This window comes from Phlebotomus papatasi, chromosome 1, assembly GCF_024763615.1.
Source record: "Phlebotomus papatasi isolate M1 chromosome 1, Ppap_2.1, whole genome shotgun sequence".
NCBI classification, from domain to species: Eukaryota; Metazoa; Arthropoda; class Insecta; order Diptera; family Psychodidae; genus Phlebotomus; species Phlebotomus papatasi.
The window spans coordinates 97,698,131-97,723,975 of record NC_077222.1 but is presented as its reverse complement, the minus strand read 5'-3'; the positions used below and the strand labels follow the sequence as shown (position 1 = coordinate 97,723,975).

Here is a 25,845-nt window from a genome sequence, read left to right as displayed (position 1 = left end):
TTACTCATTACTCATAGTATTTAAATAACGGTATTTTTAGGACCCTGCGATCTTTAGAGGTTTTAACTCTTTTTCAAGAAGAATATTACTAAAGAAGCATTTCCCTAGATAAAATACTTTTTTTTATGAATTTGAAGTATGGCAAAAGATTTATAAGGAAGATCTCGAAAATTGCAGGGAAAATGAAGAGATAAAAATATGGTTTGTTCTAAGAAAATTTTCTTTGAGTCCTTCTTTACAAATTATTCTGAGAAACGCTCCATATACGATTAACCGTTTATGTAAAAAAGGAGTTTTGCAAAAAAAAATCATTACAATTCCTATATACATATGTTTTATGCTTTAGTATTTTTTCTATATACTTTTAGGGTTGGTCCTGGAACAAAAGTTGTTACCTTTGCCAATACCTATTCGATGGTATAGGCAGAGGTGTGCAAGAACCGTTTGAAACCGAATAAACGTCAAAATAAGTTTGTTCAAGTAGTGTTTTGTTTTGACCATTGACATACAAGTTTTATTTGACGTTTGTTCGGTTTCAAACCGTTTTTGCACACCTCTGGTATAGGTTTCATTCGTGGCGAAAGGTTGGACCGTTTTGCCCATTGTTCCTTTGGCAATATTTTAAGGATATTCGGTCCCTCTAGTGTCGAAAACTAGAATTATAATGACATAAGTACGCGTTTTTTTTGGGCAAAAGTGTCATTTAAAATTATTTTTTTTGCAAGTGACAAATTATTCATGGCCAAACAATAGATTTTTAAAATTATTTATTTTTTTTATTTAATTAATATTTATTCGGCGAGAAAATTGAAAAGCAAGAAGTTGGTTGTATTATTTGCAGACATAGTTATTAGGCAGAAACAAGCATAAAACAGATGTGGATCGTCAGACCATCAGAGATCTTCGAAAGCAAGGATTAGGGCAGAATAATAGAATAAAAAAAAATTAAAGAAATAAAACGAAAATGCGGTAAACGGAGAGCAAACAAAAACTGTAGGGGAAACTGGGGCACCACCAAACACGGGGTAGCACCAAACACTAATTTTTATTTCTAAACTACCTTGACTATCTCAACCATTTTTTCAGTGGACGAGCATCCCTATAGTGCCTATAAATGCCTGTAGGTCTTGTCATCACACCGTTTATCACATTTTCGTTTTATTTCTTCAATTTTCTTATATTATTTACACCTAGTGCCACCGAGTATGAGATAAGGTAATACGGTAATTGAGAATTTGCGTAAGAATTGCAATGAAAATGCGAAAATTAACGATATACGGTGAGCATTTTACTGTCAATGTGATTCTGGCCTAAGTCAAAAAATCATGTTTTTGGAGGGGATGAAAGGGGTGGGGGTTATTTGGGTAAGTTAGTTCGCTAGAGAATATTGACTAGTGGGGGGGTCACCGAAGACCGGAAGTCAATATCTCTTACCGTTTAGCAGCCAGTATGGTGAGAATTTGAAAAAAAAAAATTGAATTGTAGTAACTGTTCTCTCTTGGAATTCGAGCAGTTAGTATACTTTCTTTCTTGTTATTAGTTACTGTAAAGAAAACAGTCTTTTCCATTTAATAAGATTTTTTGTTATTTCCGATTTTACATAAAAAATTAGCTCCTTTTAGCGATTTTTTACAAATTTTTACAAACTTTTTTTTCAGAGTAGATATAATAACCCCTTAAGTTTTACATAGCAATCCCAGAAACTAGGGGAGGGTGGGGCAGTTTCACCCCTAAATTGCAAAATGGATTTTGAGACCATTTTGTAAAAATATGATAAACAGAATTAAAACTTTATATATTCTGTGAGTTACAGTTGGGTTTCGGGTTAATAAAAACAATAACAATAATCCTTTAACTTCATTGGTCTATTGTGGAGAAGATGATTTTATTTGAATGGCAGAATGCGTTTAAGTCCCCCGTTGCGAGGCAATTTCAAGATAAATAATGAGGCAATTTTTGAGAAAGAAAAAATGAGTTTAAATGAAACTTGCGATATCAGAATTGATTAAAATTACTATTTTAAAGCCTTCTAGGACTTTAAAACATAAAAATATAATCGAGCAAGAACTTTATAACAGAATTTTAACTCTTATTGATCATACAGTGACAATAAAATATCGCCACAAATTTCCAATCCTATTTCTCATTAATTGAGCAATTTTATTTAATATTTTATACGAAAGAAATGTCTTTTGTAGTTCTAAGCTAATTCAGAACATAAATGGATCAATATGTCGCCTTAGAACATGTCGTTTTTAGTATAACAGTTTTATAATAGTATTTTAAAATCTTGAATTGTCATAATACTACAAAAAATTATAATATCTTGCTGAAAACATTCTGAAAAATATTATAACATTTAACTTTAGCGTTTTTAAGCACTTAAAATCATTGAAAGATTGTTTTTTTTTAATTTTTTGTTAATGAGGTTTTAGAAAATCTACTTCCCAAAATTTCGAACTTTATCGACAAAAACAGCTACAAAACGTTCTCAGTGATTGCTTTAAGATAATTTTGTTTAAAAAGGTAAATTATTCGACACAGAAAACTTCTCCATGTGCTTGCTTGAAACAGCCCCTTACGCACTTTCGGAACTCAAATCAAAATTGTCAGAACCGTCTTAGAATTCATTCAACGCTAAATGCCTTATAATAAAAACCACTAGTAAATTAATACAATTATGTTACTTCGATAGATAAGTGCAACGGTTCAGAAATTGTTGAAAATAAGACATTATAAAAAGTTTCATTTTATTGCAGTTTTATAAAAATCAATTACAGAACTCAAACGAGAAGCGTTACGAAATTAATTATTTTTATGAACATGGGTCTCAGTTATAGCTTCAGTAACATAAAGGTTTTATCTCATTCCTTTCAAAGAGATAAGAAGAATATGCAAAAATTGAAACTGCCCCGTCGTTAACTGCCCCATCCTCCCCTAACTCTATTTGCTTCATATAAATTTATTCGATGAATTTTATAATGAAAAAAGAACTAAAATTTAAAGTTTTATTTTGGAACGTTCATGAAATCATCTTGGGAAACATGAATCAAGTAATTTCTTAGGTTACAATTGAAAATATTTTTATTTATTTTTTTAATTCATAATAATAGGGATTTTAATGTTATTTTAAAACGGTATTGTTTGTTAGAATTTAAATAGATATCTCTGTTGAACTCTCATGGTTGATTACTGAAACATCAAAGCTTGAAACATTGTTGAAACATTCCCCAAGGGCAGTGTGAAACACGCCTGAATCTGCTTGTTTTGGCGCCTAAATGTTGAGAAAAAGTTGCTAGCTGATTAGTTTCCAGTGTGCTTCCAGCCACGATCCTCCCCTCCAGCATAAATTGAATTGTCTTCGGTGACAAACAACATGGAGAGTCATTTGTTGCTAAGAATTTGGTGAGACGAAGAGTGTTTTAGTGATCATTTCCCAAGAAGTTCGCGCGAGTTGCACGTAACAATAATGACGGTGTAAGAAGCTCAATAGATTTAATCAATTCAATATCCAACCAACTATTGTCTTATCAGTGGGACGAGAGTGTGGTTGTGAAGTTGGGATTGAGTTCAAGCGAGAGTGAGGGAATTTTGTGTGGTGATTGATAAGATATAATATTAATGGAACATTATCAAGGTTGATTCGTTGGATGACGGAGTGAAAGAAGCTCACAGTGCAAGAGACATTTTTTTTTAATATAAATTTTACAAATTAAACTTGTTTCATTGTTGGTCTCTCCCCCGAAAAAAGGTGGAAAATTTCTGGTGGATCTGTTTGAAAAGATATTTCTAAAAGCAAGTATCAATTGATTTTGATTTGGTTGTTTGTCGGATTTTTTTTTGGTACGTTACGTTTTAATTTATCTGTTTGTTCTGTTTTTTTTTTTTATTGCAGCTAAGAATCAACCGAGGAAGTTGTGGAAAAAATGGATATGACAATTACTCTTTGTTTTAGTGTAGTACTTCTTGGGAATTCCGGTAAGGAGTCAGTCGTTTTATTAATCTCAATTAATCTATTTCAGAGGAAAAATTGCCACTAGACTTTATTGAATGATTGAAGTGAGAAATTGAGATTTTTCGTTGCAAGTACATGCGAACCCAGACATAAACATCCAACAGAGATCAGTTTATAGGGCAAACATCTCAATGCACTTTCCATGAGACAGTGAAGAAGAAGAATGTGAAAATTTAATGCTATATAGAATATTGACTTTGTCTTGGGAATCGCGCAAAAAAATTATAATCGAGAGTTCTGATTGTAAAGAATACAAAAAAAAAATCACATGATAAGATGAACGTTTCCAATTGAATTAAAATCAATTATTTCGATGATAAAGACAATGTATGGGGAGATGCGATAAATGATCAGCATTTTATGACGTCCCACGCGCTCAGGCACTTTAACGACAATTTGTTGTTAGCTGGAAAAGTGATGGTGAACACGAAGATCATCAACGTCGCGGGTACTTGATATTTTCTCTAATTGCCCCACTATCCGTCGCGGTTGTTTTGTGCTGGAAGACTTCTCTCGCCGAGTAGTGACCGAACGCATTTTTGTGTATGATTCAGATTATATTACACGTAATACACCACGAGTGGCCTATCTTATCCGGCGAGGGCATTTTGGGTGGGAGAGAAAGCACTCCACACTCGACCCTAAATACCCTCGGTTGAGCTATAAATAGAAATCCCACAAACAAAATAGCCACTTTGCCCGCGAGGTATTTTCATTCGATGGGAATGAAAAATGCGCTACATATTTTTTTTTTGAAGTTTTTATTTTGTTGATTCGTTTCTCTATCTTCACACTAATTAACATCGCGGGATGTGTTTCTTATCTCAACAGGTTCTCCGCGTATGCTTCTAACTATTGAATGTTCAAACACAAAAGTTGAGGTCAAATATTGCTCGCGTCATCTCAAAAAAAAAAAACTATCATTGTGATTTGGCGAAATAGCAAAGGATGCTGACAGTGGCATGATTTCTTAGAACTAGTGAAGATTTAGCGTATAAAAAAAATTTATGTTAATTGAATAAATAGGTAAACATTGTAGAAATGTTAGTTCCGTTATTGCAGTGACCTTCACACACATTATTTATGGCCTTTCAAGATCATTAACGCCACTATTTCAAATAGTTCTTGTTCCTCTTTTTCAAAACATTTTCAAATTAACCCTCAAGCGGGCAGGCGTTTGCATAATACTTCATCGATTTTAAATAAATCAGTAGGGGAGACTGGGGCAAAAAGTCACAAATCGAAAAAATCAAAATTCAATATCTTCCAAGATAGAAAAGATAGCGACTTGAAATATTTTCTATATATAGCCTCCTGTGTCGTAAGTTTCTTAGAATTCGAACAAGAAATTTAGAAAATTAGGAATTTAGAATTTTTCAAAAGTTGCTTTCTTAGGTCATTTATGAGAAGTTTTAATTAAATTTTGTTTTTCTGACCCCAAGGATTTTTTTAAAAATATGACATCATTTTCAAATTGAAGCACAACTACTTACCTTTCCAGCGGATGTCCATTTATTAAGTTCTGTATATTAGAACCGGAGGAATAATTTATAATATGAGACAAACCAGCAAAAACAAAAAGAAAAACTAAAGAAAATTGTGACGTATAGGAGTAAAACCAAGAACAGATTCTTGATCAGGAGACTCAACTCTACCAAACGTACCATGTGAGATTTGTGTGCCAAAAATCGTGTTGCATAGTATTATTATTATATTTATATTATAACAATTCGACGGTTCCATTTCATACTATTCTATTTTGAAATAACAACTTTTTAGGAGAGCCATTTACAGTTGGCGATTTGCTAAATTTTTCAAAAAAAAAAAATTGAATATCTCGTTATCCGAACGTTGAATGACCACCAAATTTTTACTATTTGTAGATCTCAGTCCCAGGAACAAAATATCTCTCGGAGTAATATAATTCTAAGTCGACTTAGAATAGTATAGAATGGAGCCATCAAATTACGTTCGATCGTAGTGGATACTAATGGCATCAGAGATTAGAATTTCAGATGTTGATCAAAGATAAATCATTATAGACTATACTTATTCTCCGAAGAGAGTTCCAAATCTGAAACGTCTGTCGATAGAAAAACAAAAACAAATTCTAGAACACCGTAAAGATCTAAATTTAAAATTTCTGTTGCCGTCGTTACTATAATTATATTGCTCTTATGAAATTACCGATTTTTTGTAATTTTAAGATTTTGGTGTACCTAAAACGAAAATTTAATATGTTTTTTATACATAAAACACTGAAAATGTCTGTTAGAAATACATTTTTTTTAATTTTACTCCCTTAATTCCGGAAAAAGTCGTACGTTTGCTAGAATTTTTGTTAAAAAAAAACGTACGAATATTTTTCGGAATGAAGGAAGTACACTTTTGTTTGCTTGTGTTTTAATTTATAATAAAATATCTAAAGGACACAAAATATATTAATGCTAGTAATTTTGTGAAACAGGAAACATATAAAGGAATCACGTCTAACATTTTGTAATATGTTTCAAATTACTTAAATTCATATCAAGCGAAATGATCCATTACATAGTGAAAAAAGCAACTAAAATTATTTTTCATTTAGATTTAGGCTTTCGAGATCTTTAAGACCTGGGCTAAACTTCAGTTTAAAAAACGTGTAACTCATACGATTTGATCCCCTGTCTTCCTTACTCCAAAAAGATATGCCCATAATTTGGGATAACAGGAGATCAATTTTGATCGTTTACAGAAAACACAACAAAAAATATTTTAAAAAGTATCAACGTAAAAGTTTCAATGTTCAATAATGTTGTATTGTATAGACAATTATTTATAGCACATTGAATCTTGACACTTCATTAAAAAATTTTCAGATTGTGATTTGGTGACTCGTAATTTCAAAAATGCGATATTTTGTTGTATAATTTACATAACTCAAATTAATGGAACATTGCAATGTTGGGATAAGAAGTTTTCATAAATTTGATGTAGAAAAGAAGTTAGAGTATCTTTTACTGCTCAAAATCAAGAGAGAGCCGTAGAAACAAGGGCACCATCTAACACGTGGTAGTGTCGAACGCTGCGATTTTACAATTAGATAATAGACTTCAGAGGACGAGATCTGTATGAATTTATAGATACTATAGGGATGCTTGTCCACTGAAGAAATGATCGTCATAGTTGAAGTAGTTTAGAAAGAAAAAAACAGTGTTTGGTAGTACGCCATATTCAGTGGTGCCCCAGTTTGCCCTATGCATATCTCCACTTAAATAGCTCTGTTTTTGTTCTTTTAGCGTATCAGTCGTGAATCTGTTCCATTACGACACCTAGAGCCCAAACTGTTAGAGATAGTTTTGGGACCTTCGGGAGACCCTCCCGAAGATTCCAAGTCGTACCTGGGTGGGATCATTAACATACCTTATTTGCCCCTACTTTTCTTCTTCCCTTTCAAAACCATGTTTTGGGATTGTTTGAGAACTAATAATCAGATTATAATCAGATTATTATAATCTGTATAATCAGATTCCTAATAAAGATTTTTCAAGGTCAAAAAGGCTCAAACGAGCGTATTTCTCAATCGAATATAATCATGTTAAGGCTCATTGAAAAGGTTTTTGGAATTCCTGACAATCCTTAACTGATTCCAATCGGTTATAAACCAATTTCATTACAGTTTTTTTTAAATCTAAAATTCAATTTTTGACAAGTCTAAACCGGTTGAAATCGGTTATGAACCAATAACTAATTTTTGTCAGAAAATCAATTCTATTGCCTCTTAGCCACCTTTAGATAATCTTTTAAATAATTTATTATTCGGTTTAAATTGGTAAAGCATCAGTAAACAGTAAATGATGCGAAATGTGAAGCATAGCATCTGAGGTACGATTTCGAGCATTCCGCAGAGTATTAGGCAGTATTAGGCAAGGTTCTTTTCTTACTTTTCGTTTTCTTTAGCTTCCGTCATTCCTGTGATTCCCCTATTTTTAATTTTTGAATGTAATTTGATATGATCCCACAGATTATTCTTATCGAATTCTAAAAATATCGTCGGTAAACCTGAGAGTTGTAGAGTTAGTGAACTCGAGAGCCAATCACTTCCCACAATTATCAAATCAATTTGTTTCTAGGCTTAGGGATACTTTGTACTTTACCATTTGCACGATTTTTACGTTATCACATAAACAGGAAACATAGACTTAAATAGACATTAAAAATAATTATTATATCAAATAGTTAAGTCATTAAAGAACTATTTATTCTCATTCATAAAGAACTTTTCAATTTAATTTATTTTATTTTTTTAAGGATTGATTTTTGAAAACAAAATATAATAAGTATTGACTAAAAAAAGTAAACAAGAGTATACTTATTGAAAAGAACACTATTGATACCGATAAAATAGGTTATAAATGAGTTCATTAAAGTTATAAATGATCAGTCAGTTGAGAATTATATAAAATTGAGATAATTGATTTAAATAGTTATATTTTGCATTATTAATTGCAAATATCACTTGTTTGGCTGTGAAAAAAACAAAGGTGTTTTCTATCGGTCATTCATAAAAAAAACAAAACTTGCATGTAATAAGATAAAGACATATTAGATCTGTCCCAAATTGATGACCAAACCTGTCCGCGTGATGGTTAATTATTATCTTTGCTATGCTTTTAAACATAAGAACGTTCTGAAAAAAATAAAGGGGATTTCCCTGTGGGAAACTTTCATTTTCAAGTTTTAAAGAGTGGGTATCATATAATTCCCAGATGATAAAAAAGAACTCAGATGATTTAGCAAACTATTCTATGAGGATGACTTGTGAAAAATTCCACTACAAGAGACTTTTTCATAAATGAAAAAATCAAACGTGATTCCCTTATTTGTTGTGTAATAAGCATGTTTTGAATGTTTTGATTGCTCCAAAAGGTCAAATATTTGGTATTTTCTTACAAAATGTAACATTCTTCAAACCACTTCGATGATATCACCAGCAATTTCATTAGAGTGTAGACGATTTGGAATGGCATTTTGATTGCAAAGTGCATCCTGGAAAAATGATCACGCAGACGATCACACGATCGCGAGCGAAAGTGCACAAAAACATGTCATTGGTTATCTTTAAGCTGCTATTTTGTAACAAAAGTCAACGATTTTCTGCAACTTATGGAACATTTTAATGCAAAACTAAAATTAAATTAGCTTATTTTGATTCGAAGAGTTGATGTTTTTTTTTATTTAATTTTTAATCATGATAGTGCATAATGAAAGGAAACTAGTGAGATCAAATATTATATAAATATCTTATCACTATAATAAGTTTTATATAGATTTATTGCTGGTTTTTATGTCTTTTTAAGGGCTATGAAAAACAAGGCAAGTTTGCTTGTTTATTAAACTTATCTCTTGTAAAAAGGTCATTCATGAAAAGTTGTATTTTATTAATTAATAATATCTTAAAGTTTTTATTTTAACTTGGATCACATCGATACATTGCCCTGTTTTTTTTTAATAATCGTCATCGATCGGTTTAATTTATGGGATCGTAAATATCTTTAAAAGGTTTCATTGTACCATAAAGTCATTTAAATAATAAACAAAATAACATTTACACCACAAAGAATTTTATTATAATTTAAAGATTTCGAACAATGAATAAAATGAATAAAGTTCTCTTAAACTTTAAAGTCATAAAACAGTCAAGTATCATCATTCTCGGATTCTATAGGAATTTTACAGGATTCGGAAAGTTATTTCATAGGAGAAAAATACTTTATGAGGATTACAAAATTTAAATACATATAAAACATCGCTTTAAGCAAATTTTAAAATATTTTTTTTTCTTGGCTTTCCCTAATAAATCCTCCACATCAATTTGCTTATCTTAGTCAATTAAAATAATAGGATAATACACTGTCAAAATTATTTGCAATTTTAGTATTTGGGGCACGATGTATCAAAAATTTAAAGAGTAAATAATATAAAATCTCTTAATATTTTTTATATTGCGTTTGCAATAGGGGAGACCGGGGTAAAATTAGTCAGATGTAGAAGTGTGTGGGGTGTCATAGTTTTTCTTAGTAAGAATGTAGAATAAACTACTATTTATTCAGAGTAAATAACTCCTTATCCATTGAAATATTTATCGTTCTTATGGCCACTACACACTAGACAAATTTATGTCCATATTGAAGCTAATTCCGTACGCATGTGTAGGAAAAATTCTTCTATATGAACATAAATTTCTCTAGTGTATAGAAGCCATTAAGCAAATCTTTCCCAAATTTTATATGCAAATAAAAATTTCATTTCCTGGCTATCTTCACCCGGATGTCCCCAACTTAATTTTGTACGGGTCCTTCAAAGACCACATGCCGCAATCTTTTACTGTTGACTCTACAAATGAATATACTAATGTAAGATTAAGGCTTTATTTGCCTCAGTAATATTTATTAAAACAGTATGAAAATGCTAATACAGAACAGTAAGAACTCTGTTGATCCCACTTCTGACACAAATTGTGGTGACTCTTGGAGTAAGGTAGAACCCTCCTGAGTACAAGGGAAGTTGAATAAAGATAAATGCATTACCTTTCCTTAGATCATAAAGCGGTTTTCAGACTGTAGGTTTAGGCCTGTTTCCGAAGGTCTCTAAATCCTAAATAGCTATGAATTTTATTGATTTTTTAGAATATAATATATCATTTACCCTTAGCCCTTTAACTCTTTCGTCTCTTTTGGGACGAGAGTACCCAAAGCAGCATATGAATGTTCTGTTAAAAACAATGTTTTTTAAGTATTCAGAACTGACAAAAATCCTATTTTTGTGGATGATTACAAATTATAAGGATGTCCAAATGTAAGGTATTTTTTGTAGAATCTCAATTAATTCCTGAGCTTAGATATTTTTGATTAAAAATTGTGAAATTAGCTTGCAGCATATGCTGCGGTCCGGAAAGAGTTAAGGACGATTGGAACACCGGTGTCCCATAAAGATAATAATTTTTCCTGACTACCTAAAGTTATTTTTTTCTTATGTCTGCACATAATTTTAAAGTAGAAGGTTGAAGGAATCTAGAATATTTTTTGCAAGTCTCTAGCTATTTGCTGTGCAGTAAATATTTAAGCTCAAAAATAGCGAATTTTTAAATTCTCAAATTCATAATTGATTTTATTTATTTTTTATACTTCCAATTTTTTTTAAGCAAAACCCTTTTGGCAATAAAAACTACAATACTCATACGTAATATTTTTTCATTAAAGCGAAAAATATTATTCATTGGTATTGTCAGAAAAATTAATTAAATTTTTGGGCTATTTTTGTCCCTATCGTTCATAGAAGCACAAAATACACCGAATCAAAATCTGTTGGACTTTCCAAGATTAGATATAAGACTTATCATTGATTATGTTTCTCAGTTTAGTTTTTATTGTTGATTTTCAGTCCGTAAAAAGTGTCACGTCGTTAAAGGGTTAATAGTCCTATCCTATCCTTTTTGGTTCAATTTTCCAAAATGAAATTTGGCTAATAAGAAATTAGATCCAGCTTAAGCCATATGACTAAAGTCGGCCTCAAATTTCAAATTTAGCCATTATGGCTTAACTTCTCTGATTCCTTATTAAACAAGATTTTTGTTTAGACATTTTTGAATTAGGATTGGATATTATTTATGAATCCATTTCATTCTTGAAAACCAATAAAATCTCTTGTTATTCAGGATTTTGAAATTTTCGGGAACCGGGCTAAACCTCTAAGTTTAAGTTCAAATCTAAAAACCGTCTAAGGTCTAACTGTGTTATTACACTTGCACATTAAAATTTTAATATGATTAACATTAATTGTCGCTGCTGAGGGTCCAAATGTGTAATTTGTGTGTTTGAATCATTTTATATTCAAAATTTGATCTATTTGTTGATAAAAAGGTAGATTTGGCCCGCAAAATTTGATATAAATTGATTTATAGCATTAATGCGAAAAATTAATGCGATTTTCTCTTTAATTTTTTAATGTAAAAAATATTTATGCTTTAGGTAAATTTAAACTTATTTTTGCAGGCCAAGTCCAGTTCTTTATCAATAAATAGAAAAACCCCAAATATTAAGTGACTCAAAGACACAAATAACATATTTGGACGCTCACAAGCGACAATTAATGTAAATCACATTAAAATTTTAATGTGCAAGTGTGATAACGCCGTAAGGGTTAGGTCTAAAGCCCGTATAAGTCAATTGAAATTATTTTTGAGGGTTTGGAAGGTTCTATCTTTCTCCCAGACCAGAGTCTTAACAGTGTATAATTTTGGAGTATTATAATAAAATGATTACCCATTAGGGGAAGTGGGGCATCTTTGAATTGTAGCAACTTTAAAATTGAGCTTTTTCCTCCTATTTTTGAAAATGGAACTGGACCTTATCGCGCCTGATAAGCCTTAATTCTTTTTAAAAAAAATAGGAAAAAGAAGCCCAATTTCAAAGGTAGCCCAATTCAAAGCTGCCTCTCCTCCCCTACATATTGATATTGTTATTTTAAAATATGTTAATAAATTTGTTTGTCAATCTTTATGATCTCCGTAATGGTTTTTCTAAGCATCACTTAAGACTATTAAAAATTGTCACAAGTGTTTCTTTGTAGAGCTAGAGCTTAATGGTAGAATAAATTACCACCTGCAATGCGTTGAAAAAAATGTAGATGTTCCTTGAGAGAGCATTCTTATGGAGTGTATGTGGTTTTGTTAGGAAAATAAAAAGAAAGTTCTCGAGCCTATGTAGCGTTAACGGAAATGTGTGGTGTATTTTGCATTGAAACGCGATTGTAAAATTAATTCTTTTCATCTATTTTACTGCAAAATGCAACATTTAAATGGGGAAATTGTTATTACAGTGACACTGGCGTATGATTCATCGACTGAAGCATCAACAATACCGTCTAACAAAGTTCCTCCTCTCCTATTTCCCGAAGATGATTCCCAGTATAGAATAATAACTCAAAATGAAACTGCCATCCAACATATTCTACAGATAACGAGTAAGGATGATGTCATAAGAGAGGTGAGGAGATGTGGTCGTTATTGTCCTTCTTTGTTGATTAACAATTTAACAACTAATTTGGACTTAATTGCAGATTCCTCTAACGGAAGGTCAATCAACTACTGTTGAGATTAATAGCACAGGTCACACAGATAAAGTGGAAACTACTACTTCTGTAAAACCACCCGAGACTATTCAGGAGACTCAGGAGAAGAAGGATTCATCGCCTGATGAAGACTCTGAGGAGAAGAAGGATGACGATGATACAAATTACTATGATGACACTACAGATGATCCCAAGGATCAAGTAGAGAAAATTCAAAGTGATGGAAAGTACAAGTCATCACAGGAACTCGAAGAACAATTCAATAGGTAGATTTTCTTCTTTTTTTATAAGGAAAGGAAGAATTAAGATCTATTTTATTCAAATTTTTCAATTTTTCTTAGAAATGATGAAAATGAAGAGGACCAGAAGACACCGGAAATTGTCGATATTGTGGTAGATTACTCAGCCTCAGTGGATCATACTCATATTGTAGCAATCATAGCTGTGGTCTCAATTGCTATTTTGGCATTTGCTGTCTATATTGGGCTCATTTACTGGAGATATCATCTACAGTGAGTTTTACTGATTCTTATAAGCCATAATGAATAGTTATATTAATTCCAATTGTTGAAATTGCAGAAAGATATATGGTTCTCGACAACGCCTCGTTACTGAAGAAGATTGGTATCACAATGATTCGAGGGACTTTGAAATTTAAATTCATTTAAACTAGTCAAATTTTATTTCTGTGTCCAAATGCTGTTGAACTCTTTGCAATACAAATTTTGCTGGAAAAAGAAAGAAGCCATAAGATTGAGGGTGATTTGTTTCTTAGAAGAAAATGCTTATACATTTTAATAAAAAAGATCAATTGTTATTTTTAGAGAGAGTTATGAAAGAGATGAACAATACAAAAAAATCGACTGATACTGAGGTATTCCTATGATAAGAAATAAAAGAACACTATCAGTTACATATCAAAATAGAATTTCTGCATTTCATTCCAAAAGCCTGGTTTATTTTTAAATATACACGATTTGTCATTTTTTTTATAAATACTTTATGCTAAAATGATGGATTTTATCGCTATTCTATCGTTTGTGAGGACAATACCATTAATTAATAAAGATATTTGGAAATTTTGGTGTTTTATTTAATTTTAAAGGAAAATTTGTATTAATTTTGCACGGCGTCGGTCCGAAAATCCGAAAACCAGTATTTTAAATTGAAGAGCTTGCAGCTAACTTCACATTATTGAGAAAGTCGCGCTAATCGCAGCAGTGTTGCCAACAGTGTCGCCAACTCTAGGAGATTTTCACTAGATTTAGGAGATTCGAGTGGGCATTTAGGTCCGAAAATTTTGATCTGGGAGTTAGGAGAATTATTTAGGAGAATATATTTTTTAAGAAATTATTGAAATTATCTATAAAATTTATCAGAAAAATTGCGACAAGACAATCTAACGTGAAAAATGTCAACAACAGCATTTTCAAACGAAACTCTCGCTTGAATTAAAGACTAAAAGTGTCTACACATTGGAACTGATTTCATCAAGAAATACTTCAAAAAGGTTTTAAAGAATAATTCCTATTTTTGAAGAAGTTTTAGGAGAAAAATGCTTCCATATTGTGCTTCTTTGTTCCAATTTTGTTCCAATGTGTAGCGAGTATTTTCTTTCAATATTTTTTCTTTGTGAAAATTACCTTTAATTGAATTTATTCTGGAAAGAAATTGCCTACACATTCAAATTTACTTCAAAAACCCATTTTTTTATCAAAAATTTATACCAATGTGAAGGAAAGTTTTTTGAAGCACACATCTTTAAGCTAATTTTTGATAGAAATTTCTCATAATGTGTAGAGTGTAGACAGCTTTGCGAACACCAAATGTTGAAACGCAGAAAAATATTACTAATAGTTAACAACATTTGTACAAAAATGCTAAGTCTCAGCACTTGGTGTACACTAAGGGTTATAGTCTCGCAAATTTGTTAATTTAGGAGACAAATATCATCAAAATAATGAATAAATTTAAGGCGTCTACACATTAGGAGCAATTTTCGTCAAAAATTGCGTTTTTGGCAGACATTTGACGTTTCCCCCTACAACGCTGCAGGGAATTTCCTTCAAAAAAGCAATTTTTGACAAAAATTGCTCCCAATGTGTAGAGGCCATTAGGGGTGTACGTGAAAATACGTAACTACAAGGGGTGAACGTGAATTGCGAAAATGTAAATATTTTTTTAATGTAACTGCCGTTTGAATTAAAAAACAACCCGATCGAAAAAAGATCTAAATTTATAAGCAAGAGTTGTCAAGTTTCAGATGCAAATTACAAATATGATAATTTGCGTATCCTCGCTCATTTTGATCTTTTTCAATTGGACCACATTTTAGCTCAGACTATACAGTTGCATTTAAAAAGAAAGTTTTGGTTACATTTTTCAATTTTGATTATGTTTGCCAAAGCGGAAACAAATGTTTTCTGCTCAATTGGCATTCGATTTTTTGTTGTGTTCTGATTGTTTGCATAGAAGTTTTCTTGACAAGTTTGCAAATTAAGATTTTGTAAATTTATATTCATTATGTAATTTAAAAAAAAAACTTGGTTGTCATTATTGTTCTACGTCCAAATTTCTCCATAAATTGGATGACATTTTGCTTCCAAATGCACGAATTTGAAAGATTTTTTGTTTCTTTTTTAGTTTATAAAACTCAATTTCTCTGAAACAAATTCAATGTATTTTTTATTAATAATAATAAAAGCAGTTCTATAGAATTTTGTAAAATACAAAACTTGTAATATATAAATAAAAAAAATGTCTTACTTGCAGAGAGATTTTATAAAGTAAATTAAAATAAATAGATTCTTTCTGCTTTCAGAATTTAGCAAAAAAAAATTATACGAAGAAAGTTAGGTTTTTGTCGTGGAAAAACCATCGACTTTTATTAAAAATAATAATAATAAAAATAGGGATAATCATTCGAACCATTTAACTATCCTCCTATTCCGTATTCTGATAAACAAATAAAAATTATTTTGTTTTCCATCCACCAGTAAAAAATTGCATGTGAAAATTATTAACCCTTTAAGAACGATTGGAACACCAGTGTCCCATAAAGAAAATAAAATTTCCTGACTACCTAAATTTTTTTTTCTTATGTCTTGTACATAATTGTAAAGTAAAAGGTTGAAGGAATCTAGAATATTTTTTGCAAGTCTCTAGCTATTTGCTATGTAGTAAATATTTAAGTTCAAAAATGGTGAAATTTTAAGTTCTCAAATTCATAATTGATTTTATTTATTTTTTAAATTTCCATTTTTTTATTTTTTAAGCAAAACCATTTTGGCAATAAAAACTACAATAGTATACGTAATATTTTTCATTAAAGCGAAAAATATTATTCATTGGTGTTGTCAGAAAAATTACTTAAATTTTTGGGCTTTTTTGTCCCTATCGTTCATAGAAGCACAAAATACACCGAATCAGACTCTGGGTGCTTTCCAAGTTTAGATGTAACTGTGTTATCACACTTGCACATTAAAATTTTAATATGATTCACTTTAATTGTCGCTGGTGAGAGTTCAAATGTGTAATTTGTGTGTTTGAATCATTTTACAGTGCCCGCTCTCTAATCCGGATCGGCGTAATCCGGACAAGTTATCGACGGTTACATTTAAAATCATTTTGAGGTCATGTATGCATGTGTGTACAGCAATGAAAATTAATTATCCGGTGAAGTTTTTGTTTAATAAATGAAGTATAATAGCATAGAATTCTCTAATTATGTCTTTTTAATCTTCTTTAAAACTTTTATTATAATTCTACAAAAAAATCTTGTATTATATTTTCGAGACGTTGAACAAATTCAAAAAATCCATCGGGATTACGAAGCGGACATCTGTCATATTGTCTCCCAATCACCCGGATTACAAGGCGGGCACTGTATATTCAAAATTTGATCTATTTGTTGATAAAAAGGTAGACTAGGCCCGCAAAATTTGATATAAATTGATTTATAGCATTAATGCGAAAAATTAATGCGATTTTCTCTTTAATTTTTTAATGTGAAAAATATTTATGCTTTAGGTAAATTTAAACTTATTTTTGCAGGCCAAGTCCACTTCTTTATCAATAATTAGAAAAACCCGAAATATTAAGTGACTCAAAGACACAAATAACATATTTGGACGCTCACAAGCGACAATTATTGTGAATCACATTAAAATTTTAATGTGCAAGTGTGATAACGCCGTCTTATCATTGATTGTTTCTCAGTTTAATTTTTATTGTGGATTTTCAGTCCGTAAAAAGTGTCTCGTCATTAAAGGTTGAGGATATATAACGCACGGAATATAAATATTCCTGACAAGGCAATACTCCTGGACTTCCGGTGAACATTCAAATTCAAACATTTAAAATTTAGGAGATTTTTGGAAGATTTTGAGCAACGAGGAACTCTGTCACCGAAGTGTTGGCAACACTGAATCGCAGTTGACAGGTAAATATTTTTGTTTTTTCTACGTTTGCACTCTGCGCTCCAGTTTTTCGTGAATTTTCACGGAAATGGCTACAATTCCTGCGTCAGCTCTGGCTAATAGGAACAAGAAGCATTTCCTGGGTGTCCCTGCACCACTTGGATATGTTGCTGGTGTCGGAAGAGGGTGAGAAAGACAATCTTCATGTTCTAACCTCAATTTATGCTGATTCCTTATTTTCTGGGATTTCAGAGCCACAGGATTCACAACCCGATCGGATATTGGTCCAGCTCGAGATGCCAATGATGTTTCGTAAGTTTCCTTTGGTTTTAATCGCTTTCCTTGGGCGGTATTCACTTTTTCCTTTTGTTGTTTCAGGGATGATCGACATGCTCCTCCAGCGGCTAAAAGGAAGAAAAAAGAGGAAGAAGAGGAGGATGATGAGGATCTAAATGACTCGAATTATGATGAATTCACGGGATACAGCGGATCCCTGTTTTCCAAGGTAGGATTTTGGGCTTTGTTCTGGTTTTTCCGGAAGCTAAACGTTTGCTTGTTTTCTATCTGGGCAGGATCCTTACGACAAAGATGACGCCGAGGCTGATGCTATTTATGAATCCATAGACAAGAGGATGGACGAGAAGCGGAAGGAATACCGCGAGAAACGTCTCAAGATGGATCTGGAAAAGTATCGCCAGGAGCGTCCAAAGATTCAGCAGCAATTTTCGGATTTGAAGCGAAATCTGGTAAGTGTGAGTGAAGAAGAGTGGCAGATGATCCCTGAAGTCGGTGACAGTAGAAATAGGAAGCAGAGAAATCCCCGTGCGGAGAAATTTACCCCTCTTCCGGATAGTATCCTGTCGCGGAATATGGGCGGAGAAACCACTTCCACCCTCGATCCACGGTCAGGATTAGCGTCAATGGTGCCCGGAATAACCACTCCGGGAATGCTGACGCCAACGGGTGATTTGGATCTGAGGAAAATCGGTCAGGCCAGAAATACTCTGATGAATGTGAAGTTGTCTCAAGTGTCGGATTCCGTGGCTGGCCAGACGGTTGTTGATCCCAAAGGATACTTGACAGATCTCCAGAGTATGATTCCCACCTACGGAGGTGATATCAATGACATCAAAAAAGCCAGGTTGCTGCTCAAGAGCGTCCGGGAGACAAATCCCAATCATCCGCCGGCCTGGATTGCCAGTGCTCGGCTCGAGGAGGTCACAGGGAAGATCCAAATGGCTAGGAATCTCATCATGAGGGGATGTGAGATGAATCCACAGAGTGAGGATCTCTGGCTGGAAGCTGCGCGTCTGCAGCCATCTGACACAGCCAAAGCTGTCATTGCCCAGGCAGCCAGGCACATTCCCACTTCCGTGAGGATCTGGATCAAGGCAGCTGATCTTGAGGATGAGTTCAAAGCCAAACGGAGGGTGTTCCGGAAGGCTCTGGAGCACATTCCGAATTCTGTGAGACTCTGGAAGGCTGCGGTAGAGCTAGAAAATCCCGATGATGCCAGGATCCTACTTTCCCGGGCTGTTGAGTGCTGCAACACAAGCGTAGAGCTCTGGCTGGCCCTGGCCCGACTAGAAACCTACGAAAATGCCCGAAAAGTCCTCAACAAAGCCAGAGAAAACATCCCAACGGACAAACAAATCTGGACAACAGCTGCGAAGCTCGAAGAAGCCAATGGGAACATCCACATGGTCGAGAAGATCATTGACCGTGCCCTGGTCTCCCTGAATGCCAACGGAGTGGAAATCAATCGGGAGCAGTGGTTCCAGGAAGCCATCGAAGCAGAGAAATCCAACGCTGTCCACTGCTGCCAGGCCATCATCAAGGCAGTGATAGGAATTGGAGTTGAAGATGAGGACAGAAAACAAACCTGGATCGATGATGCAGAGAATTGCGCCAAGGAGGGGGCATATGAATGTGCCAGGGCTGTCTATGGTCATGCCCTTCAGGAATTCCCCTCGAAGAAGAGTATCTGGCTCCGGGCAGCGTATTTCGAGAAGAATCACGGTTCCCGGGAGAGTCTGGAGTCTCTGCTGCAGAAAGCCGTTGCCCATTGTCCCAAATCAGAGATTCTCTGGCTGATGGGAGCAAAGTCCAAGTGGATGGCAGGAGATGTCCCAGCTGCCAGAGGGATCCTGTCATTTGCCTTCCAGGCCAATCCCAATTCCGAGGACATTTGGCTGGCAGCTGTTAAGCTGGAGTCGGAGAATCAGGAATATGAGAGAGCTAGGAGACTTCTGGCCAAGGCCAGAGCATCAGCTCCAACTCCAAGGGTCATGATGAAGTCCGCAAAGCTCGAATGGGCTCTCAATAAACTCGATGCAGCACTCAATCTTCTGGAGGAGGCCGTGAAGGTCTTTCCGGACTTCCCGAGGCTGTGGATGATGAAGGGACAGATTGAGGAACAACAGAAGAAGCCAGATCTTGCGACTGAGACCTACTCCAATGCGGTAAGTCTTCATTTTTTTTAGTTTCACAGGTTTCACAATTTTTCCTTATTGCTATTTTTATTTTTTTTTTATCTGCAAATTTATTTTTAATATTTTTAGTTTTGCCTGATTTTTTTTTAAATTCGCTAAAACGCTCTAAAAAATGCCAAGGAATTTTTTCAAGAAAAAAAAAATAATGTTATGATTTATGAAAAAGAACAATTAATGAGTTTTATTCGTCTTTAATTCCTTATGGCTCTGGCACACCTTTTAGATCAGGAAAATTTCATGAAATCGAAATTCACATCCTTTTCCATCTCAAATTGTTTGCATAAGTCTATCCTATTCTTTCGCACTTTTCTTCTTATTTTGAACATTACACCAAATTAAATTCAGTTCAGCCCAATTTTGAGACCGAAAGAGTGGAACAGACTTATGCAAATCTTTTGAGAAAGAAAGAGATTCGAATTTCGACTTCATGAAATTTTCCTAATCAAAAAGATGTACCGGAGCCATTATGAATATTTCCTTCGAATCCAATTTCCATATTTCGTAACCTCAAAAATTCCATACATTTAACCTCGAAATTTTGATTATTCGAATACCAATTTCTAAGATTTTACTTTTATTTTTGCTTTTCTAAAGAAAAAATCATTAAATCTACTTTAGAGGTTACGTTTGATTTGAAACAACATAAAGTCCTAACCTCAATAAAGTTTTTATAGGTTAGGATCTTCTGAATGTCTTATTTTATTTCAAATTATTGTCATGAAAAAAACCTCAATTCGTCGTTTAATTTATTAAAATTGAAATCAAAAATAAATGTAAGAGGGTTTTTCTCCCAAAATGTTCCCTCATTTTTAAGTTTTATTAATTAAAAAATTCACAATATTTTTTTGAGAATTCAACCAAACCATAATAAAACGCTTGGATGATAATCTGTAAAATTATATATTTAAAAATATATTATTTGTATCCTGGAGGGGAATTCTGTTCTGACAATGTCATATGACAAATTGGGTTCGAATCTTAGGAGAGCTTTTTCGAAAATACGATTCTGTAGCCGTGACATTGCCATTTTAGCTCAAGTGACATTGTCAGATTTCTGGCAATTAAAATGACAACGAATGTTGTTAAACAAATCGACCAAGAGAGATTATATTTGCATAATATCACTAAGTAAAGGCATTTCATTAAGAAATCAATGAATTGCATTTTCGAACTCATATGATATGACAAAGAAAGCTCGATTGGCATTTTCAGGTTTCGAACTGTGACAATGCCACGAAAATTACAGAATTCCCCTACTGGATAAGCAATAGATTAAAAAGAAAATAGATTATAAAGGGCACTTATAACTAATTTCATCTAAATAAATCAAGAACTTATTTGAAAAAATAAGGTTAGGATCATATAACCTTCAAAAGGCTATCCTTACTGCTATAGGGGAGAGGAACCTGAGTAAAAAACCCAAAGTAACAATAATGGAATGACCTGAAAGATTCTCCGAATTGAATTTGTTTTTAAATAAATTTTACAAATTAAGAGGCAAATAGAGCAAATTGAAATATTTCGGATTATTAATAGAATTATATTTCGCTTATAAGGTAGAAAATCTCGACAATAGAGAGTGGAATAACATCCCTAGATAACCTAGATAAAGTTTTTTGTGGGGGGTCGCCGAAGATCGAAAGTTGATATCTCTTACGATTTTATCTGTTTGATCTTTACTCCGTTAACACGAAAAGAGGCGAATTATACTGCTTTCTCTCTCAAGTTCGATCAGAAAAAGAAATGCCGTTAAATCATTCTTTTCTTAATAAATGGGATTTTTCAAGGTCAAAGGTTTAAAAGGACTCTAGAGAGCTTACTTCTCAACCGATTTTAAAAAGTATGGATTCTTTAGAAAGGTCTTAAAACCTTGGATGATACTTATACACAGTTTTATTTGGCAATAACCTGGTCCACTAGTTCACAGTTCCACCTTCCGGAACCTGCTTTTCTCAACCTATCTTCGGATTTCTGACGTTTTCTGGTAAATGGCGTCACGCTATTTGTACGTACTGTCCGTCTTACGGGTCAAACGGTTAGAGATAGTGGACTTGGCATCTTCATGGAACCACTCCAATAAGTGGAAAGTGGACCCAAGGACCATTAATTCGTCTCTTTGACCCCTGCAAAACCATGATTTTTTAAATTGCTTGAAAACGCGTCGCGCAATTTATTTTGTTTTCCTTTAGTGGCTACCTAGGCGGACATTTCGTCTAATATGAAAAATCTTAATATCAGTTTTTCAATGTCAAGGGTTAAAAAGGCTCTGGAGATTGTATTTCTCAACCGAATGTTATCACGTTTGGGCTATTCGGAAAGGTCTTAAAATTTCTGATAATTCTATACCGGATCCAATCGGTTATGAACCGGTTCTTTGGGGGAATCGGTTGTGAACCGATTTTAATTGCCTGATCCCTTTTTTTTCAAATTTAAGCGTAATCTTCGGTTTAACCCTTTAACGATGAGACACTTTTTACGAACTGAAAATATAGGGACAAAAATAGCCTAAAAATTTGAATAATTTTTCAGACAATACCAATGAATAATATTTTTCGCTTTAATGAAAAATATTACGTATGAGTATTGTAGTTTTTATTGCCAAAAGGGTTTTGCTTAAAAAAATTGGATGTATAAAAAATAAATAAAATCAATTATGAATTTAATTAATTTAAAAATTCGCCATTTTTTAGCTTAAATATTTACTACATAGCAAATAGCTAGAGACTTGCAAAAAATATTCTAGATTCCTTCAACCTTCTACTTTACAATTATGTACAGACATAAGAAAAAAACTAACTTTAGGAAAAATTATTTTCTTTATGGGACACCGATGTTCCAATCGTCCTTAAATGGTTAACAAGTCTGAACCGATTCGAATCTGTTATGAACCGGTAATGAACCGCTTATGAACCGACAATTAATTTCTATGATAGAATCAATTTTGTTCCTCTTCAGCTACTTTGGACGATCTATCTAATGAGTGATTTTTGAATTGGTCCAAATCGATTGTGAACCGATTTTAATTGCCTGACCTCTTTTTTCAAATTTAAAGCGTGATTTATGAATTGGTTTAACTCTTTCGTCTCTTTTGGGACTCTGTGTACCCCAAGCACTAAAAATCCTATACTTCTGGATGATTACAAACTAAAGGAAAGTCCAAATGTTAGAAATTTTTTATAGGACTTCAATTAATTCCTGAGCTTAGATATTTTTAATTAAAAAATGGTAAAATTGGCTTGCATCATATACTGCGGTCCGGAAAGAGTTAATTAAATTTTTCATCATTTGCTTTATGCTTTTAGTTGAAAAAGTGCCCAAGCTCCATCCCATTGTGGCTGCTCCTGGCTAAGTTGGAGGAGAATCGTGGGGCTCTTACGAAGGCGAGATCGGTGCTGGAGAGAGGACGCCTCCGGAATCCAAAGACACCTTTGCTGTGGCTGGCTGCAGTGCGGATAGAATTGCGAGCAGGGCTTAAGGACATGGCCAATACTCTGATGGCGAGAGCACTGCAGGAATGTCCAACAGCTGGAGAGCTCTGGGCAGAGTCTATCTTCCTGGAGAGTCGTCCACAGCGAAAGACAAAGTCCGTTGATGCACTGAAGAAGTGCGAACATGATCCTCACGTCCTGCTGGCAGTTTCGAAGTTATTCTGGTCAGAGCATAAGATCCAGAAGTGTCGGGATTGGTTCAATCGTACAGTGAAGATTGATCCTGATCTGGGCGATGCCTGGGCGTATTTCTACAAATTTGAACAGGTCCATGGCACAGAGGCTCAGCAGATGGACGTGCTGCAGAGATGCATAACAGCTGAACCGAAACATGGCGAGGAATGGTGTCGGGTGAGCAAAAATATTGCCAATTGGTGTTTCAAGATTCAGGATATTCTCCTGGCGGTGGCTAAGGAAGTCAGGTGTCCGAATTAAAGAGAGAGAGTGTGCTTTGGGTAATATTACACTGTATTTCAAGACGTATAATACAAATTACACTAAATTAGTCAAGAGGGGGAATCAATGGATGCAGGGGCGAGTAAATAATTCCGGAAAGGTTTTTTGTTTTCTTTTCTTTTGGAAAATGGCAATTTTATTCCTGGACTTTGGTAAGGTACTCCAGAGTCGATAGGCAGGTAGACATACTCTCGCAGTCTGTGATCATTTCGTTGATCTGGGATGCTAGGATGCTCAGGCGCTCCTCGCCAAGATGCTCTCCGGCTTGCTGCAGGGATGCTTTGCAGTGGAAGGCGAGGAGCTTGAAGCAGTGTCGTCTGACGGCATTGTGCGAATGATTCTCCCAGATTGGGGTGTTCCTGACAATTGGCCAGGCCATGAGGATATAATCCAGGAGGGCGTCAAAGTGCTGGGATTGACTGAGGATGGTTGATTGATCGGAGATGGCTTTCTTGAAAGCAGCCAGATGCAGAGCTGCCCGGGAGTAGGAAACACTGTCATTCTTCTTCACCAGCCTCGATGATGGCAAGCTCCGATAGATGCTCTTCTTGATGAAGATCAATTGGCTTTCGAAGGGTCTGCAAAAAAAAACAAATTCGAGAGAAAATTGTCAGTTTGATATGAAGCATATGCAGCAAAGCATATTACTTGATGTCTGGCACGGGAAGTTCATTGCGAATGGCCTTTTCCAAGGTGTCATTGTCCCGGACGAGCTTCTGGATGATCATAACCAACTGCTCCTGACTGTATCCCTTGAGATATGTCGATAGTGGTGTCTGTGTGTTGATCTGTGCCACGGATTTCTCCTCAATTCGAAGCTTCTTGGTGTCCTCGAGGATCATCTTGGGACAAACCGGCGATTTCCCATCAGACATGAGAAGTCTCTTGCGAGGAGAACTCCGTAGGACCATCTGGGACATATTCTTTGTGGGTGTCTTCATTGGGGACTTCTTTCCGTTGGTTTTCTCTTGGCCAGGTGACCAAGTCAGGGAGATACTTCGTCGCCCACGCTGTCTGATGATAATCTCATCGGGTGATGGCACTGGAGACACAAAACTCCGTGACAAATTGCTATTGGGACTGTCCAGGAGGGAGTCGTCCAGGAAGAGATTGTCAGAAGTGGCTGAAAGCTCTTGCAGAGCTGAACGTCGCCGGGGCATCTGAGTTGTCATTTTTCTTTGTTCCCTTTTTATCACCGAAATACCTTGGATGCCACGATAAGGTACTGTGTGGGTGTGCGGGAGTGTGTCAAGATACTAAAACAACAAACACGGATAATATTGATTGAGGGGGCTACACGAGAAAAAGCCCCAAAGAGATACCAACGGAGAACACAACACTCAAGCAACTTTGGATGCCGAAAACGCGCCAAAAAGTTAGGTTACTCTTGACATTTCTGACGGTTTTTCTGAGCCGAAAAATTTTCGGAGGCGGCTGTGGTTTTTTATTTAGTTTATTTAACATTTTTTTCAATTTTCTCCATTTCTTGAAAGTTGGAATTGCTTTCAAGTCATATAAAGAGAATATTTAAGTGTGAAAAAATAGAAAAATTCAGTAAAAATTTAAGGGAAATTCCGAGGGGTGATTAACTGTGCATTTGAGTGAAACCGCGATTGGCAAGAGTGGCAAAGCTTGCCACTCATGTCACTCCTATCTTTACGTCTTCTTTTAGGTCTGACTTTGGTCCAAGTCATGAAAAAATGTCTTAGAAAAGTTCCAAAAAAAGTGATATTAAAACGTTTTATTTCTTGTAAAAACGGTTTAATCAAGTAGATTAGAGTTCCCTTCAAACAATGATGTGCAACTTTTAGTGTACGGTGCAAAATTTAAGGTAAAAATAAGGGACAAAAGTATGGACATTGCGT

At 34.3% G+C, this 25,845-nt stretch overlaps 3 protein-coding genes across 3 annotated transcripts; 2 read left to right on the top strand and 1 right to left on the bottom strand.

The window, feature by feature from the left end:
* The first annotated feature begins 3,310 nt into the window (after positions 1–3,310).
* On the top strand, positions 3,311–14,205 carry LOC129809962 (uncharacterized). The gene is made up of 6 exons (XM_055860143.1): positions 3,311–3,795; positions 3,896–3,978; positions 12,875–13,041; positions 13,115–13,392; positions 13,468–13,638; positions 13,706–14,205. The coding sequence occupies exons 2-6, from the start codon at positions 3,927–3,929 to the stop codon at positions 13,782–13,784; spliced, it is 747 nt and encodes a 248-aa protein (XP_055716118.1). The 5' UTR covers positions 3,311–3,795; positions 3,896–3,926; the 3' UTR covers positions 13,785–14,205.
* Positions 14,206–17,488: 3,283 nt separating this feature from the next.
* Positions 17,489–24,029, top strand: LOC129809953 (pre-mRNA-processing factor 6). Its single transcript, XM_055860127.1, has 5 exons — positions 17,489–17,730; positions 17,797–17,856; positions 17,923–18,049; positions 18,117–20,006; positions 23,339–24,029. The coding sequence occupies exons 1-5, from the start codon at positions 17,633–17,635 to the stop codon at positions 23,957–23,959; spliced, it is 2,796 nt and encodes a 931-aa protein (XP_055716102.1). The 5' UTR covers positions 17,489–17,632; the 3' UTR covers positions 23,960–24,029.
* Positions 23,975–25,367, bottom strand: LOC129809961 (uncharacterized). The gene is made up of 2 exons (XM_055860142.1): positions 24,629–25,367; positions 23,975–24,558 (listed from the first exon to the last, which is right to left on the bottom strand). The coding sequence occupies exons 1-2, from the start codon at positions 25,150–25,152 to the stop codon at positions 24,117–24,119; spliced, it is 966 nt and encodes a 321-aa protein (XP_055716117.1). The 5' UTR covers positions 25,153–25,367; the 3' UTR covers positions 23,975–24,116.
* Between the last annotated feature and the right edge of the window lie 478 nt (positions 25,368–25,845).

Coding starts and splice junctions, on each gene's coding strand:
- LOC129809962 (XM_055860143.1), top strand. CDS start 3,927: ATGGATATGACAATTACTCTTTGTTTTAGTGTAGTACTTCTTGGGAAT. Junction 3,979..12,874: donor AGTACTTCTTGGGAATTCCG/GTAAGGAGTCAG, acceptor TTGTTATTACAG/TGACACTGGCGTATGATTCA. Junction 13,639..13,705: donor TACTGGAGATATCATCTACA/GTGAGTTTTACT, acceptor TTGAAATTGCAG/AAAGATATATGGTTCTCGAC.
- LOC129809953 (XM_055860127.1), top strand. CDS start 17,633: ATGGCTACAATTCCTGCGTCAGCTCTGGCTAATAGGAACAAGAAGCAT. Junction 17,731..17,796: donor GTTGCTGGTGTCGGAAGAGG/GTGAGAAAGACA, acceptor CTGGGATTTCAG/AGCCACAGGATTCACAACCC. Junction 17,857..17,922: donor CGAGATGCCAATGATGTTTC/GTAAGTTTCCTT, acceptor TTGTTGTTTCAG/GGATGATCGACATGCTCCTC.
- LOC129809961 (XM_055860142.1), bottom strand. CDS start 25,152: ATGACAACTCAGATGCCCCGGCGACGTTCAGCTCTGCAAGAGCTTTCA. Junction 24,559..24,628: donor CTTCCCGTGCCAGACATCAA/GTAATATGCTTT, acceptor TTTTTTTTGCAG/ACCCTTCGAAAGCCAATTGA.